Source organism: Dermacentor variabilis, chromosome 1, assembly GCF_050947875.1.
Source record: "Dermacentor variabilis isolate Ectoservices chromosome 1, ASM5094787v1, whole genome shotgun sequence".
NCBI lineage: Eukaryota > Metazoa > Arthropoda > Arachnida > Ixodida > Ixodidae > Dermacentor > Dermacentor variabilis.
The window spans coordinates 166,125,345-166,143,962 of record NC_134568.1 but is presented as its reverse complement, the minus strand read 5'-3'; the positions used below and the strand labels follow the sequence as shown (position 1 = coordinate 166,143,962).

Sequence of the window (18,618 nt, the reverse complement as noted above, 5' to 3'; positions counted from 1 at the left end):
AACCAGTAGGCAATTAAGAATGTCATGTACGTACGATGCAGACAACCAGTAGACAAGCTCTCCAAAGTAACAAAGGACCTGATAAAGAAACGACAAAGAATGAAAGTGTCCAACTCAAGAGATAAGATAGAATTCACGGAACTGTCAAAACTGATCAACAAGGCGAAATAAGTGATATTCGAAACTACAACGTGAGAAAGACTGAAGAAGCCATAAAAAATGGACGCAGCCTGAAATCAGTGAGAAAGAAACTTGGCATAGGACAAACCAAGATGTATGCACCGAAAGATAAGCAGAGTAATATCATCAGCAATCTCGAAGATATAGTAAAAGAAGCGGAAGAATTCTATACTGACCTGTACAGTACTCCTAGGAGTCAGGATATCTCCATTAGAAACAGTAATGAACAGGATACAGAAACTCCTCTTATAGCTAGCGATGAGATCAGAAGGGCCTTGCAAAACATGAAACAAGGAAGAGCGGCAGGAGAACATGGAATAATAGTCGATTTAATCAAATATGGACGAGTCATAATGCTTGGAAAACTGGCGGCTCTTTATACGAAGTGTCTATCGACTGCAAAGGTCCCAGAAAACTGTAAGAATGCAAACATTATACTAATCCACAAAAAGGGAGACGTTAAAGAATTGAAAAATTACAGGCCCATTAGCTTACTCCCAGTATTATATAAAATAGTTACCAAAATAATCTTCAATAGAATAAGGGCAACACTGGACTTCAGTCAACCAAGGGAACAGGCTGGCCCCAGAAAGGGATACCCTACAATGGATCACATCCATGTAATCAATCAGGTAATCGAGAAATCTGCAGAGTACATACGGCCTCTCTATATAGTTTTCATAGATTACGAAAAGGCATTTGATTCCGTAGAGATACCAGCAGTCATAGCGGCATTACGTAATCAAGGAGTAGAGAACGCTTACGTAAATACCTTGGAAAATATCTGCATAGGTTCTACAGCTACCTTAATTCTACACAAAAGAGCAGGAAAATACCTATAAAGAAAGGGTTGGACAGGGAGACACAATCTCTCCAATGTTATTCACTGCGTACTTCGAAGAAGTATTCAAGCTCTTAAACTGGGAAGGCTCAGGAGTAAGGATCGACGGTGAATATCTCAGCAACCTTCTGTTTGCCGATGACATTTTCTATTCCGCAACAATGCAGACGAGTTACAACAAATGACTCAGGACCTTAACAGAGAGCGTGTAAGAGTGGGGTTGAAGATTAATATGCAGAAGAGAAAGATAATGATGAATGGCCGGGCAAGGGAACAAGAATTCAATATCACCAGTCAGCCTCTACAGTCTGTGAACGAGTACGTTTACCTAGGTCAACTAATCACAGGGAACCCTGACCATGAGAAGGAAATTCATAGAAGAATAAAAATGGGTTGAATCGCATACGGTAGACGTCCGCTCCTGACTAGAAGCTTACCATTATCAATGAAAAGGAAGGTTTACAATCAGTGCATTTTACCGGTGCTGACATATGGGACAGACTTGGAGACTGACAAAGAAGCTTGAGAACAAGGTAAGGACTGCGCAAAGAGCGATGGGACGAAGATTGCTAGGCATAACGTTAAGAGACAGAAAGAGAGCGGTTCGGATCAGAGAGCAAACGGGTATAGACGATATTCTAATTGACATCAAGAGAAAAAAATTGAACTGGGCAGGTCATGTAATGGGCCGGTTAGATAACCGTTGGACCATTAGGGTTACAGAATTGCTACCAAGAGAAGGGAAACGCAGTCGAGGACGGCAGAACACTAGGTGGAGCGATGAAATGAGGAAATTTGCGGGTGCTTGTTGGAATCGGTTGGCGCAGGACAGGGGTAATTGGAGATCGCAGGGAAGATGCCTTCGTTCTGCAGTGGACATAAAACAGGCTGCTGCTGCTGCTGATGATGATGATGATGACACTATTGAACTATAGATGTTCTCAATATCGCAACAAACTCTATATCGTCAAAAACTTTGTAACCTGGTTGGAAGCATTACAACTAACCACTACAGTTTTCATTGGAATGTTGTGAAATACGTGGGGCAAATCGAAGAGCGCACACTGATTCCAATGACTGAGAGAAAACATTGAAAGAAGAGAGATGATGTCAGCGGTATGGCACAGAAACCCTTAATTGGAACATGTCATTACTAATCTCCATTACATACCATAGCGAATGCATCAGGTATTCAAGCATTCACGTCTGCAGCGAACAATGTATAAGAGCCACACTAGAATGACATTTACGAGCAAGATGATCAGACTGCATTTCATAGATTGACTTTAGAAGCTGTCAAAATAAAGTAACATCTCATAAAAGCGCACAAGCCTCAATGTAGCTAAAAGAGCAGTTATGGTTAGCTATTGTACAGCACGTAGCGGTGCTAATAATCTGTAAAGCAGTGACAGCACTTTTTAGTAACGCTATGGGGTCGTGCCCTCTTCGTAAAAACACCTGAGTGATATTTACAAAGCAGTTTATCCGCAAGAATTATTCGTCACCAGCTAGCCGCGTTCTCCGGTATTATGCTGGCTATCGCGATTGGCAGGCGCTAGTTTACGTGCAAGTCCAGCGTACGACGCCTTCCCGCATATATGATTATTTATCCCGATATAACTTCAATGTCTATTGTGCTTTACAGGAAAACAGGTGGCTCATATGACGATTTAGCTGATAGATATTAAAGAACTATTAATCTGCAACCTTACATTCTAAGTTTATTCCGTTGTGAGCGTTTGAGCACTGATGATTGTTCCTAAGAATGGGCAGTCGTGTGCGCACAATTTTCGTAGTTGTAGTCATTCTGATAGGATGTGTAAGCGGAAAGGCTATACTTACGATGGTCTTATTTCTCGAATACAGACACAAAGTTTAAAAAACCAATAGACATGTACTTCCTAAACGCAGCTTCGATTACCGAGTGCGAAATTATTATCCGCTTCCATCAATTTTAACGGTTAAGTGTGAAGAAAAAGGGCAGTGGAAGAAATTACTTTCTTTAGGGCTGTTAAATATTGCAAGAAGTTTGTTTCAGTCCCTGTGTACATGCTATGATAAATGGAATTGCTTATTTTTTATATTTGGCTTTTAATGAGGATAGGAACGTTCATTCCTGGCAACGTTTTCTGGGCCAACTAAGTACACTCGCAACAACTGCCAGGACCTTATGATGAAGCAGCACAACACCGGTTTTCCTACAGCCATTAGAAACCTTCTAGAATGGTTGGCAGCGTGACAGTACTCCATCCATTGGCGTAAGCAAATCATGTGGCTATAAAGACTTGGCTAACTTCAGGCTTGCTCCATTTATACGGGTGTTATTCTGTTCACGCAATAATTTCCTCTGTCTTGTGGTCCAAAAGAGTACAGTGAGCGGCGATAATAATTAGCTGATTAGACCGGCCGCCTCACAAACGACATTTCAGCTCTCAATCTGCTGCGTGCGTATCTACTTGAGCCTGTGTACGCCAAAGGACGCACACAAACAAATTATTACTCCACGGTAGTAGTAAATATCCCAGCGCGTTCGGCTTGCACCCAAATAATAAGATCCAATGGTTATGTACAAGTAACCCAAAGGCGCAGTGATACACCAATTCACAATTAGCGCTTACGATTTACAGTTAGGCGCTAACGAATGGTAATTCGGTGCCAGCGTCTCGTTATCTCCTGACGTTTGATATGGGATTCATTAAAAAGTGCATAGTTTTACTTGCGCACTCGTTAAGCATATGGAGGAGCGGTATAGACCACAGAAATTTTGGGAAGACCATTCATCTCTCGGCTGTGTTCAAGCAAAAGCACTGTAGGAAAAGGTACATTCTTGCTACGAATGAATTGCATCACTTTTAGGTTAACGGCGCCTCAGTGAATACCCTGCACTTTGTTTACCAATTTGAAATCTCTGGAAGGAAAACACATGAAAGAGTGGGCATGCAATGCTTTATGTTTTTTTTTTTTCGGGGGGGGGGGGGTGCTTTCTTCGGGACTTTCGAGCTCAGAAGCAGTTAAATTTTTGCACTACCACAAGAAGCTATGATCAAAAGCAACGAAAAGTTCATTGAGCCTATTCGGTGTTAAAAGGCAAGAAAAAGAAGAAAACCTAGAAGGCCAGGTAAGAGTGCTCAGGGGACGACGATGGCAGTTAATGAGGTCCACAACGATGTGGTACGTAACGAAAGGAGAAGGAAGAAAGCTGAAAGAAATGAGTAGACCATGCGAGGATGCCCGTACGTCCAAATTGAAGATCGCGGGCTGCTACCCTTCTCTCAGTCCTCGTACAATTATTCTGTCAGTTACAGCGAGTCCAATAGCGCACGATATTTGCGACTGTGATCCACTTGGGTGACAGCCATTGGCCGACACGGTTGAAAAGCACAGCCTTTTTTTTCCCCCGATCATAGCGAAACGTCTTTCCTGGGCGCCGGGAGCGTCGGTGATGCCTGGAGCAGCGGCCGAGAAGATTCTCTCCGCCGGCGGCGGAGAGCATGCTCTGGGCCGCTCTTGAGCGCCGCTCACCTGGGGCCCGGGTCCCAGCGCCGTCATGGTCCTGGCCGACCGGGTTAAATCCTGGCGCGTAATCCTGGCCGCACGTCGTCATCCAGCGGGTCGCGGCAGCGCGGCCATAGTCGCGGCCGTGCGTTGGACGCGGTCGCGGCCCGAGACTCTTGCCGGAGCAGCCGGCGTGCGCATGCGCCGCGATAGAGCGGGTGTGGTAGACCGCCATTGGCGCCGGTGTGTTTCCCACGGATAGCTGGATGCCAAATTACGGGTCAGGCCCCGGCGTGACCCTCTGAGGTCAAGCAAGTTTCCCCGCCCCCGCCGTGCCGCCACGGCAGCGACCATTACCGGCGCCTTCTCCCCCCGGGCAGGCGAACGTCTGCGGGCCTCCCAAAAGTCGTGTCCGTGCTTTTTGCTGGCCTTTGTTGTTGCACCGAGCGACGCATGCGGAGCCGGGCACGTCAGTCCGTGTACGACGCCGGCCGCCGCCAACCGGTTTTTTGTCGCTTGTGCTGTTCGCGCGCCGGGGGAATGCTGGTTTCCGTCTGTTTGTGTGTGCATGCTCGGGGCTTGACCCCCGCCGCCGGGTGGGGCCAGGTTATTGCCGAAAGTGATGTCAAAACGCGGCTGAGTCGTTCGGCACTCTCGAGGGACACGCCGCGCGCATTGTTGCTGCCGCCGGTGCACCTTGCAAAACGTGTCAGGCCCTCTTCTTTCGCAAAGGCCGATTCATGGGCCGCTGTCAGTCCTCCTCCCCGCCGGTGTTGTTTGTTCTGGGCGCCGGTTAGAATGTCAGCGCCAAGAGCCTGCAGCCTTGTTAAAGTGCACGCGGCGAAACCGAGAGGAGGCCGTGCAGCTCAGTGACACCCGCGTGACGGGCGACATCAATGAACAGGGCGCAGCCACGGCTCACTTCGCGGCCAGTGCCTTCTTCCCCGACACGCAGAGCCATTTCATTTGCGAGCCGTCCACGCTTTTGCGCAAGCGCCGCTACAACAACAGGAAGAAGACTACGCGACCGAGACGTTGGTCTACCGCTCGCTTAGTCACGATATGTTGCTGCAACCCATCTTGCATTAGGCAACACTGCACACGTCTCGAACTGTACAAACAACCTTAACTGAGCCTGATGTTTGCCGATAACTTTTCACACGCTTTCAGAACCAAGCGTTTTCAGACATCAGGATTAAATATCCCCAGCACAGTTTCTTTTTTCAAGAGAAAGGATCAAATAGCAGGATATTACAAGATTTCCGTTGATATTACTCATAGCTTTACATTCTACGTAATGATTTGAAAGCACATCAAATGCTAAGCCTTTCTTTTTTTTTACAGAAGACATGATAACCATAGTAACGACCTGCTATGACCGAATAGTGTTCTGACAAACCGAAGGCCGGTTCCACGCCCCGTTCCATGTTCAAACGCATGTGTCACCCTTCACATCAAAGGACCCTGAGGTGATCACCACTAGATTCTAATTTCGCTTCTTTTTTTCGTATCTTGAAGCTTATATTAAACGGAGGCTACTTCTTTACTCCATTCTATGCAGAGATGAGCCTACGGGTGACACTTTTATGCGGATTACTGTGCATGACTCTACTAAAATACTAGAGTTTAATACACAACGAACGAAAAAATAATGCGATCTGTTCCACTTAGAGTAACCATAAAAGGAAAAGAAGCTAAGGCAAGCAGGCTTGTGGTGATCTGGTCACTGTTTCACTAAATCTCCCATTCACTAGCGTAATGCGCCAGCGCCTCGACTATCATTGCTGGCCAAAGCTTGCACACAGCCGAACCCCAGACAGACACGCACACACACGCACGCACTACGAATGCTATCGAAATGTCTCCTTTTGTTCTTCGTCGTTCCCGTTCTACCTAACAGGCCTTCGAGCCAATCCTATATAAAAAATTTTTATCATCATCGTCATCGTTTGATGCCATGGCCATTTCACGCCAAAGTCCGCGACTTGGTTTGCACGCCACCTGTAATCTCCGTTAAGCAAACTGCCCGTTTCTTGAACAATGCATCTCGCTGTGTAACCCGAAGAACTTGTGCTGGCACACGCAAACTGGACTGAACCCTCTGCTTTGCGAAATCAGTGCCTCCAACCACGCAAGGCTTTCAGGAGGAGGCAGCACCGAGAGGCAGAGTGCCGTGCGTTCACGTAGCATCCGAACTGCCGCATCAGCGCTGCGAGCGCATGCAGGTGCCCTGCGTTGGTGCATCTCGGTCAAGACATCTTCAGCGCGCGCTCAAGCGTGCCAAAAAAGAAAAGAAAAACGAGGGAGGCAGGCAGCGAGCTCGTTTTCGGAAGTGCGATAAATAAAAGCGGGCCTGCCTTCTGCCACGGCTCTCGCACGCGCACATGGAACGATATGCGGAGCACTCGAGGAGAACTCCACGCGACCGCCTTGGCTGCTGCACATAGCCTTCTCACTTCTGCAGTTTCACTTACGACAGCGTGAAATCATCATATCAATGTTTCCCAGCGAAACGTGCGATGCATGGTGCCCGCTTGAGAAGCAGCGGACCGGCGAGAGAAGTGGAGTCGTTTCCCTTTTCGCACAGTAAAGTGCTATCTATGTGTTTAGTGGCTTCCGTCTACTGGCCGCCAGTATAGTTATGTGTCCTGGTGGCAGAAGTTTCTCTAACAGAATGTGACAAAGATGGCGGGACAGCCGGCAAAGACCCGAAAAGGAGTAATTACGTTTCCTACAGGTATACTTTCGAGCAAGAGGCAGACACGAGGCGTGCTGAACGTCGTTAGGCTGGCACTTTCGTTTCGTTCCTGATTATCATTTAGCGCCAACAATACGAGCTATGTGGCTCCGGGATATCAAGTTACCGGTAATTATAACGACTTGTGCATGTTTTATTTGTACTAACCTATGTGTTACTTCCATATTTAATGAGAAAGTGATAAAACAGCGGCTTCCAGAGCTGACAATACGGGCTTGCCAAAAATAAAGTGTCAAGTTGATAGCCGAATTGGGACGAGTTTAGCTCTTAAAGACGGCACAACGAGTACTCCATGTTTGTCGCTGCCTACTTTCGGGCAATTGTAACTTTCCAAATTGCGCTCTTGAAGCTGTCGTGTAGAACAATGTACAAATTCACAAAGCTTTTCGTTGCGAGAACTGCTTGTCATTGACGAGCCGCCTTTGATAATATGTTTAGGGTTTCACATTTTTGCTTAGCACTGAGAAACGCGTTTACTTTCGGAGATCAATTCTGTCCCCAAACTTATTTTGGAAGTTTGGTCACGGCCCGTATTCCGATAGCAGTTCTTATGAAGTTTTTAAGGAGAGACGCTGATCAAATGTAATCGTAACAGCGAAAATTGAGTAAGCGAAGGCGGCCACGCCATTGATAAGCAATACGTAAGAACGAAAAACTTTGTGAATTTGGTCCCACTGTTTCAGGGCAATTTGGCAAAAATGAAAAAAAAAAGAGGTAGAAGATTACACTCGCAAACTCACACATCGTAATGTGTTATACCTTGTGAACAATACATATATTTGGAACAGATTAGGAACTTGAATCAGTAAAGCGTATTATTACAAGTGCATTAAATTGCAGTTTGATAGGCGCCAAGATAAATATAATGTGAAATCCTTCGTTTCTTCCAGTTATCGCTTTGTGAGACAGTGCCAATATTCACCTTTAACATTTTGTTCAATTTTCCGCTTAGCGCGCTTTATATTATGCCAAATTTCGTGACAAGACAGATGTTTGTTTTACGGACATTCGTGTCTTCAAGTTTTCAACACTTCGGCCAAAAGTAACCGCTTGCAGTTGCATTCATTAACAAAGTTAAAGCTTCACTTTTAATCAAACATCATATATGATGCTTTCTTTTGCTTAACGGAACGGCTATCCTTCATTGCCGATTCCCCCCAAAACACGATTGTACATATCAAAAAGAGTGTAAAAACCATATGCGACGTGTATATGCTTTCCCTAGGAAGCGTGGAGAAAATGAATACTTCCGCATGCAGGGAGATGAGAACGGTGCATACGTAAGTGCAAGGGCTCGCGCCGGCCACGTGCATTCGCCGGCCTTGCGCCGTCCTGAGCTCTTCCTGTTTTCTTTCCCTTATTTTACTATAATTACTTTAACCCGCGTTATGTCTGCGCGTTGCGAAGGCGCAGCCAGCAAACACACGTGCAGGGCGTAGTCACCAGTGGGGTCAGCTGTCTTTCCTCGAACATTTCAATTCCAGCACGCGTCAGAAAGCCTTATGCAGTTTTCGTCAGCCTTCAAGAGTACGAGCGCTTGAGACGGCGATGACGCGCACAACCAACGCGAAAGGGCGAAGTTCTTGAATAGCCGTGACGCAATTGTTTTCGGGCTGGGAGCCCAGGAAGCCTGGTGCGGTATGGTACAGTTTCGTGCAACATGACAGACAAAATAGTCAAAATCTCATCGGGTCGGATGTAAAAGTGTTCAACGTGGCTGACTGTTCAATGGGAAAAATAACCGCTGCCTACTCGCTTGTCAGGTTTTAACGGCCAGCACGTGCAAGGGAGGGATCGCGGATTGAATGCTAGTCAGCCGTTTCCTTTCGCCCTGCGCCGTTGTAACTGTCCACCGCGTCTCGCGACTTTGTAGCCGCTGATGACTCGGCGCTGCGGTTGCCTGCTGGTCCGTTCATCCAGGCGTGATTGTTCGCCCATTGTTTGAGCTGAAGCGTAGAAATGTTATACAGTACTTCTTTTTTGGTTTCGATTTCTTTATTTCTGCTTCATTAATATGTACCTCCATTTACTGTGCTTCGCATGTAGGCAATGCCAGGACTCTTTCTCATGTCTTTCACGATATCCGAGATCCAGCCAGCAGTTTCCTGAAATTAAATGTACACTGAAATCCGAATGAACATGTGACGTTCTTATTTTTTCTTTTTTTTTTCTTGCTTTCTGCAATTGTGATAAAACCCTAGCAGCCGAAGAGCCTGTTTCACAGCTACAGCGGCTATCGTAAAGCGAATAACTAGAAATTTGATAGCGACAGTAATAAACCCGTCTCTCGCGTTGCAACGCTGTCGGCGGAAGAGCGAGCGGAAATATCAACCGCGTTGCCAGAACGACTAACGGGCTCGAAACATCGCCGGAATCATCTTAGGGACCCTGGACTGAGGGTTCCTCCCACACTGCTCTCGCCATTCAAATATTATTAATAAATATGTTTTACTCTCTCTCTCTCTCTCGGAAGTACGGACACGGGTGAGTGTAATCGCGCAGTGTACGCTGTACAGTACTGTCGGCACACCTTTGTGGGGGGGGGGGGGGGTGAAGTGCACCCGTGGAATCCAAGCGCGGACGCACCCAGCGAGCGACCGCTCCGCTTGCGCGCACCAACGTGGGATTCCAGCGTCGCGGAAGAGCGCGGCTACCTCCGCGCGAGGAGCGAGCGATATGCCCGCCGAAGCCCGCGCCTATGGCTCCCGCACTGCTGGATGACCAGGCAGCCGTGTCGCAGTAATTACCGCGTGTAGCGCCCCGCACTCCGATAAGGGTCGTTCAGCTGGCAGAAGAAGTTTCAAGGCGAGACCGCTGCGGAGTCAAACATTTCTCCTCTGTTCCTGGCGGCCGCTGACCTGCGCGGCCGTGTCCTCTTCCTGACATACTGCAGAGTGCGTGAGGTACGTTTTTCCTGCGTCGACATCATCGTGAGTGCGGCGGTGATTGGGAAGAAAGAACTATAGGAGCACTACAAGAAGTGTAAGCTCAAGCTGACACGCTAAACCGTTCTTGATTATGATCACATTACACCTGTGTCGTATTCTTACATGGGTTCATTTTTTATTTCAAATTTTTTTTTCACTGTGGCTTGTGACCTAGCCTATGTTTTTTTCCGAGCTTACTGGCTCTGAGGTGCACAGTGAATGTCATCAAAGAGAAATGAAGTCACTAAAATCATTACCAGAGCTTCACCGCGCTTACACAAGCAAAAAAAGGAAAAGTAGCAGACTCAACTGTAGTCGACAGCTACGTAATGCGAAGCATTCTTGATGTGCAGAGAATGATTCTATTCATAACGTAACTGTCCTGTAGCGAACTGTTATGCGGAGATTATATCTTGTAGTGTTTGTATTTCTATTAAATATTTAAGACACGCTGTTTGTAAGAAGATGCATTATGTTTATACAACATTGTTGTAGACCGGCGCCACGCTCGTGTGCGTCCCCCTCGCGGCCGCCACCCCCGGACACCTGGCAGCACGGGTGACCCCGGCGGCGCTCCATCACGGCATCGTTGGCCAGGGTAAGTGTTTGGCAGATCAGGGAAGCGTCGTCGCACGTTCGCGATGAGCTCAACGCGCTTGGCTGGTTCGCTTCCGTGGTCCTCCCCCCATCTTGGACTGCAAAAGGTGGCAGTCGCCTGCTCGTTGACGCATGAAAACGGTGAGATACACGGCGAGATACACCACAAGAACTGGCTTGACTCGGAGTAGAAGACTTGGCATTACAGACTGGGCAGTTTCGCCCGAACGGCGAAGCACTGAAAGTGACAGCAAGGGTTAGCGTTGCGCTGAAGCTACTCAGACCGTTATCTAAAAATAAATGGGGGGTAAAATGTTGGTGGCGACATAGCATGTGAGACAATTTCGGCTGCGCAGCAGGAAGTGGCAACTATTTTTTTTATTTATTTAATTCATTGCATACACTCAATACGCAACACTGTTTGGACCCATAGCCTTGGCGGCCAGTTTGGGGTCCAATAACAAAATGGGCATAAGAAGAACACCGTACTTATTGTACGAGACAACTTAAACACACGTTATTAAAGCATTCTTACAGGGAAAATATAGGATAAACAGAAGACTATGTTATGACATCAGGAAATACATAGAAAGACCCTGTCAGCATTCATCAAATCTGTTTTTTAAGCATTGTACAAAGTTTTGGCTAGTCTTTACACTGAGTGGGAGTGCGTTCCATATTATAGCGCCATTGAGCTCCACGAGTCTCTGTCCATATACATTGTGACATGGTGGTAAGTTACTACAGTTGTTAGTAGCTGCCCTCGTGTTTCGTGCCGGATAATTAACTATCGTGATGGGTAGGAGATTAGTAAAACGTATTATTGCATTAACTGCCTGAGCAACATTTACTTTATACGCCTCACGGAACAGCAGAACACGAAGCAATTGAAACAGAGGTTTACTTGGATCAATATGTTTAGAAAAGGTAGCTATTCGTAGCACCCGCTTTTCATTACCGACGACAGGTTCTACGACGACAGGTACTGCCCCGAGACTCTAAACAATAATAAAGGTGACTCTGTATAAAAGCAAAGTATTCGTAAAACTTGAGGGTCAAACATTGAAGGGCCTTTAACAATACATGACAACCATATGCCAATAAGGATGCATACCTTACCAATTTGATATTGCCAATGCATATCCGAGTCAAAGCAAACACCTAGATACTTGTAGCGGCATGCTCTGTTCAACCGTACATTATTCAAACATATAGACAGAGAGTCACAAGTCGTCCCCTTCCTCCTGCAATAGAAGACAACATAATTGTTTTTGTCGATGTTAAGTGTAAACTGATTCTGCATCAACCATTTTGCCACACGATGGAGTTCTTGATTTATTTTGCCCTGCACTTCTTCAATAGTGTCCCCCCCAAAAAATAATGCCGTATCAACCGCGTATAATAAATCTTGAGAGCACGTTAACACCGACGGAAGATCGTTCGCGTATAGGGAGAAGAAGACGGGCCCAAAGGACTGAGCCTTGCGGAACGCCCATCGAAACACTACTTAAGGCTGACATGAGGTTATTAATTACAACATACTGCTTCCACTCCGAGAGATAACTATTTAGCAGATCCAATATTCTCCCCCTAAAACAGTAAGTATACAGTTTATATGCAATGATATTATATGATTAACCGTGTCAAATGCTTTTTCAAGCCTAGAAACACAGCAACGGCAATCTTATTATCATGTAATGCTGTATTAATCAATTGTGTAAGTGCAAGAACAGAAGATTATGTGGATATATGAGGACTAAACCCATGCTGATTAGGACAAATAATATTATGTTTACCTAAAAATTCCTGCATACGTGTAAAAATAATTTTCTCAACCAAAGTATTAAATATGCTCAGAACAGATGTTGCTCTATAGTTGCTGGGGGCAGAAAGATCTCCTTCCTAATAAATTGGTACTACCTTTGCTACTTTGAGGGTGTCAGGGTATTTTCCAGCTTCCAAGGAATGATTAAACATATGCAACAGATGAATACCTGATATATCTATATTATCTTTCAATAACCTGAAGGGTATTCCATCTAGTCCCGCCGCCTTACCTACAGAAATGTTTTTTCACTAGCGTTAAAATATCCGCCTACTCTATATCATGTAACGCGAAGCTATCACTAACCGGTTGTATTGGTACGCAGGATTCATAAGCGGGAGCAAACTGCGCTGCTAGTGACGGCCCTATGCTAGGAAAGTAGTCATTAAAAGCATCTACCGTAGCTTGATCGACTAGTTCGGGTAATACAGGCTGATTTGAGCGATTACCGATTACATCATTTACAATAATCCATATTTTCTTGCGTGTTTCCGTCGGCCTGCTGCACCATCGAGGAGTAATATTGTTTTTTTCGTTCCCGCATAAGAGATACTGATTTATTCCTGAAGCGTTTAAATCGGCTCCTAAATAGGGTTAGGCCTGTGTTCCTTCCATTTGTGGTACCGCTTATCTCTTTCTTTCAACACAAATAGTATTTCATCGGTCATAGGCGTCGCACAAAGCTGGCGTGACGAGGAGCGCCGCACCTCGATACTGCATATCGTGATTTGAGACAGGGAAAGGAAACCGTCCGCGCTTGCAGCTTGAAGTGCGCCGTCCGTTCCGTTCAGACCACTACGTGTGCACCAGGGTGTGGTTTGCACATAACCTTCTAAAGCTCCACGCGCCTGCCACAGGTGCGCTGTCGATACCGTGACGGCACGACAGCGACACCGACGGCGCGAACCAAGTGTCGATATAGTTGCTGTTGTAAGAAAACACGCTAACAGGATGACACCGTCAGTCGGATATAGCAAACGATGAGACGAAGTATACTACGCCGGCACAATGTGTACGCTATGCACAAATATTTCATAATATCGACCGAAACTTCCTGTACGTCTCAGGCATTGGCGCCTGCAGCGTTGTCATTTCTTGGAATAATGACCTGCACTCACAAATCTCTCCTGTGTCACTAACGTCCGCGATTGGCTATTGCCGCGGTGATAGCCTCGTTTTCAGACCAATCGCTATATTGAGTAAAGGGCACCTGATTGCTGGCCAACGAAAAAATGATCTCATGGAAAGGAGGTGTCTCGCGCAATTGATTTCACGTCTTTTTAAGTAATACGGGCAGCGTTATATAATCAATAAACAAACAATTATAATAAAATATCGCAATAATGGAACGACTGTGCGTCAAAACTAACCGTTTGCTTTACGAAAGCTCGATGTTCTTAATTCACACGTTACAGAGCAAGCAACATGCGGAAACAAATACAGCAAAAAAATTTCATCGACGATACGACACTCCCTAGTGCGAAATTTGGGCGAAGCTCTATACGTGTTTTTATTTCGCGATATATTGGCGGGCCCGGACAATCTGTCTTGTGTGGCAAGTTGCAAACAAAGCGAAGTGTGGCGCTACTACCTCGCTAATTGGGAGATCGCGAGAGGCAGCGCGTGGGTGACTCGCGGGCGCGATTCACAGCAGCCGCCGCAGACAGGCCTTCGTTTATGCAGCGCTTTGTTTCCATATATACTATCGGTGGCGTCAACGGTGAACAGACGACGCGCTAAGGTCCCTGAATAAAACTTAAAGCTAGCGACATTCCTCCTCGCCCAGTTTCTCCTTCTCCTGGTCTTCTCGCAGCTCGCTCTTTCTCTCGTAGCTCGCCCTCGCAGTTTGGCCGCTCGCTAGGAAGCCGCCCATAGAGTTACACGAGGTGAGACATTAAAAATTGTTGTTGGGTGTTTGCGCATGAATTTTTACCGCAGGTAAGGCTTTATTACTGTGTCCTGTACTAGGAATGATGATGGAACGCTATGAAACTGGCGGAAGCAGTTGTTTCTTTTTTTGTGCGTTTTCAGCGCGTAACTGCGCGTTTGTTTTGTGGCTTCGGGCTGGCTGCTTTCTTCCAGTTAGAAGGAGGCTTTAGAGGCTAGTTTGGTGAACAAATTCCTTTTAGTGTCGCGAACTAGCACATAAATCATAATTATTTGTCTGTCCAATAACGTATACGTAATGTACACGATGTTTATATACATGCCTGAGCTTTGTTTGAGTGTTATGCCGTCCAGTGCCATGCATTGTACTCGTAGGCAAGAACACTGACGCGGCTTGCACAGATCAACCCGCTTCGCGAGTTATTTCTATTGGATTAATCAGATTCTTTATTTGGCTTTCTAAAGACACTTGCCCGGCGTGAAAGGGCTACGACGAAGGTTTCGCCGATACACGCCAAAGGCGATGCGTTTGCGTGTGTGCAGCACTATGTAGCTGCCGATTCAAAAACTCGGATGCGTTTGCGCTGCTCGAAGTGCGTACCTGTGTACTTGCGTGTACCCAATCGACTGCCTTGTGTCCAGCTTGTGCACCTTCAAAATTTAATCATCTTAGTAACATGATCACCGAACGCAAGGTGCGTGACATATTGGCCTGAATAACGCGTGCGTCATGTAGAAACGCGCTAGTTCCACGCGGAGCATCTCAGCTATTCTCCTCGTTTCGCAATGACGCTGGCATCGCTTTAAGCAGTGAAGCTGATCCTACGCTTTTATGACAAACTGCTGCCCTTGGCTCTGAAGCGCAAACATCACAGTGGAACCTGTACTTCATATGTGAACGAAGAGTGTGCAAGGACTAAAGTTACACATAGAAATAGTTTCCATGAATGAGCACCTTCCCCCTTTGCGAAGTTCCAATTAAGTCAATATGAGCCAACAAACTCGTGAATTTCATCCTGCCGAGACGGCGAAGCGGGGAAGGTCTACTCACAAAAGACAAAATCATTTGCGATGGTAGTGAACAGCTTGTCCTCGCAAAATATATTTGCAGTGCCTAACAAAAGCATGGACTGACAAAGTTACGCACTGTCAGAACTACAACAATAACACGTGTTACGTTTTTAGAACGATATTTGACAGAACATAGCCTACGCACTCCATAGCTTCATACACCTGTTTACGATAGCGCGATCAGAAAAACAAATCTGAACGAGCCCCTAGAATAGTACCTGTGCATAAGCTTACCCATGCCTGAGCTCCGTACCCCGTCAACAAAGAAAAAAGCTCCGTTCGTACATGTTTGCACATAAAAGAAAACAACAACGGAGTTCATAAATCATGCGGTTAGCCACGAAACCTAGCCCAAACATCCGAAATCCCTTGCGAAAACCTCGCCGCCGAAGCTCGACGGCCAACTGTCATAGTGTTGAGCGCCCCGACACGCGGAAAAGAAGAAAAAAATAGAGAAAAGGGCGTGAGAAATACCCGTGACGGCGCTCAACCAATTGGGAGACGCAGACCTTCTCTCCTACCTCCTCTCATCTTCGCAGGAGCGGCGGCGGCAAGATAAAAGCATGTCGCTACCTTTAAGTTTTATTCAGGGACTTTACGATGCGCGCTACTGTGATGCGATCTCGTAGCCATCGCAGCCGCAGAGCCAGTCTCGCGTGGCACTACGCTTTTCTTCTCACGCATTCGCCATACCCTCCTCCTCCTCCTCTGCTTTCCTCCTCGCGCCATCTTCGCTATCGCCGTCTTTCATCCCCCGCTGCACTCCGCGTTCGCTGTTTCATCCTCGAGTGTGCTCGTTCACTCGGTTACGAGGGACGCCGACGCTCGCCGCAGGAACGGGCGCCTAAGTGCTGTGCTCTAAAAACTTCACAAAATTTACAAATGCTTTTGTTTGTAAAAAACTACTTCTCATTATCCGGCTGCCTTTCCTGGTACCACGCTTGCTACCGCGATTCTCTGGCACCTTACGGACTGCTGGAGCGTACGACCTGCATTGCAAATACATGCACGCCATCGGCCCTTATTCACAAAGCAGGTCGTATGAAATAGGATGTCGTAAAAACAGGCACACGCCTTTTGTGGCAGCGCGCATATTATTAGTGAAGAGGGTCGTCCAATGATAAACGCTTCTTGTAGACGAGAGAATTTGAGGGTACGATGGCGGCCGCGGTGGCCGCATTTCGATGGGCACAGAATGGAAAAACGCCCGTGTACTTACTTTTCGGTGTACGTTAAATAACCTAAGGAGATCAAACTTAATTCGGAGTCCCCTGCTACAGCACGCCTCATAATCAGACCGTTGCTTTGGCACGCCAAGCCCAGATTTTTTTTAATTTTAGAGGATTTGTGAACTCGACCTTTGTACACAAAATCATGTTGGAGTTCCTTCATTAAAAGTGATCCAAAAATATATATATATATTTATCCCCTTGACAGTGTTTAGTGCTATGTACAATAATTCACATGACAGTCTCGCGACAGACATAGTCAAGACCTTGCTTGAACATCGACGAAATGGAAGCATTTATCTCTAACAAATCTTGACAAGTCCTCGCGAAAGAGGCTAGCACAGCCTTGGTGACGAGTCTTCGAGTCTTCGAGTTTTGCCGCCAGCAACGCAACGCGTATATCACGATTCTTTGCTGTACGGGACGTGCATGCAACAGTTCATTAGGAGCAGAAGTGGGAACTCACTGGGAGTCCTGCCTATCCTTTAGCATCCATTGTCGAGTTCATCTTAAACCATTTATCAACGAATGCGCATTCGTTCAGGTAGGTGAGGTATAGCAGGCGCACAAGCGACTAAATCTGAAGGAGGACAATCTGAAAGATCAGTAAGCATTGCGTAAGCCACGTACAACGCAAGCAAATGCATTACGCAAGGAATTCCCCATGGTCGGCACGTTCGACGAAAACTATACACACTTATTTCTACATCCTAGCAGGAGATGAATATCGCTCCTTCCCAGTGGGCGCTTCGAAGCCGAATAAACGGGACAAAACTTTTCGCATTGCCTGCTTCTCCTTCGGCGCAAAAGCAGCGAGAATATGTGGATCACGAAATCGCATCCTTGAATCGCGTGAGAAAGGTGCGCTCGAGAGATAGGATCACCCAGCGCAAAGTTTGATTAGATTCGTCTCTACACTCGTAATACTCGAACCCGTCCGTACGCCCAAGATGAACGGAAAAGCCCCGGAGACCTGAGAAAAAAAGGTGGAGGAGGCAGTAGCGAGAGCAATGAATGACGAGCGGTGAACCAAGGTCCATTCGCTGATTCTTGCACTTCAAGATTTGAATTGGAAAAAGGGGCGAACTGAACCCTTGCGAGATCCGTCGATGCCGGGCGCCCAAAGCAGCGCGAAGGAGGGGCTAGGCACGCGAGGTCACCTGCAGTTCATGCAGCCGCCTGCTCCCATTCGAAGTGCTTTGTTTCCAGCACTATCCCATAAATTGTGGTCTTTGGCAAGATAGCCAGGGCCGCGGTGGGAGCCGCATGCATACATTTCTACGACAAGGACGAAGTTACACCTATCGGAAAACGAAGACGAGTTACGGCACACAATGGGCCAAGTGCCCTCGCTAAAGGAATACGATGCTGCTTGGTGGGGGCTAGAAATCGAGCGTTCATGTTCCCGATCGATGCATGTTTTGGAAGTCTGCAGAAACCGTGAGTGCCGAAAGGTCAGTAAAGCCTGATGACTGGATTCAGCCGCCAAGATTTGATCAACTAGGTGCGTCTGATGTTTCGTGAGATTCAAGGCTCACGTTCGATAGCGGCAAGAGTTTGATAATGTACATGGCTACAGCACAGTATGCCATGTGTGAGCAGCACACTCCACAATGCTCATGAGCAGCTCTGAATTTCTCACAGCGTGATGATGGTTGTGTACCCTACCATGCAGCATCAGGTTAGCGATTTGCTATATACACGCCTGATAAATCTAGGCGTGTATTCCCACAAAAGTTTTGCTCTAGAACTGTTTGTGAGAGGAGGTGCCAACCAGTCATGATGTTGGAGGAGGAAGACGAGAGGTG

At 46.7% G+C, this 18,618-nt stretch overlaps 1 protein-coding gene across 3 annotated transcripts in view; it reads right to left on the bottom strand.

Annotated features, from left to right (window-relative positions):
- Positions 1–18,618, bottom strand: part of spz3 (Spaetzle domain-containing protein 3) — a 110,864-nt gene that overhangs the window by 58,402 nt on the left and 33,844 nt on the right. The window contains exon 1 of one of the 3 annotated variants that reach the window (XM_075699078.1): positions 4,544–4,646. The exons of 1 other annotated variant lie outside the window; for it this stretch is intronic. In XM_075699078.1, coding sequence (XP_075555193.1) covers positions 4,544–4,570 — 27 coding nt within the window. In that variant the 5' untranslated portion in view covers positions 4,571–4,646. Of the gene's footprint in view, positions 1–4,543; positions 4,647–18,618 lie in introns of those variants that run through there. One more of the 3 variants, XM_075699062.1, reaches the window with a different exon arrangement.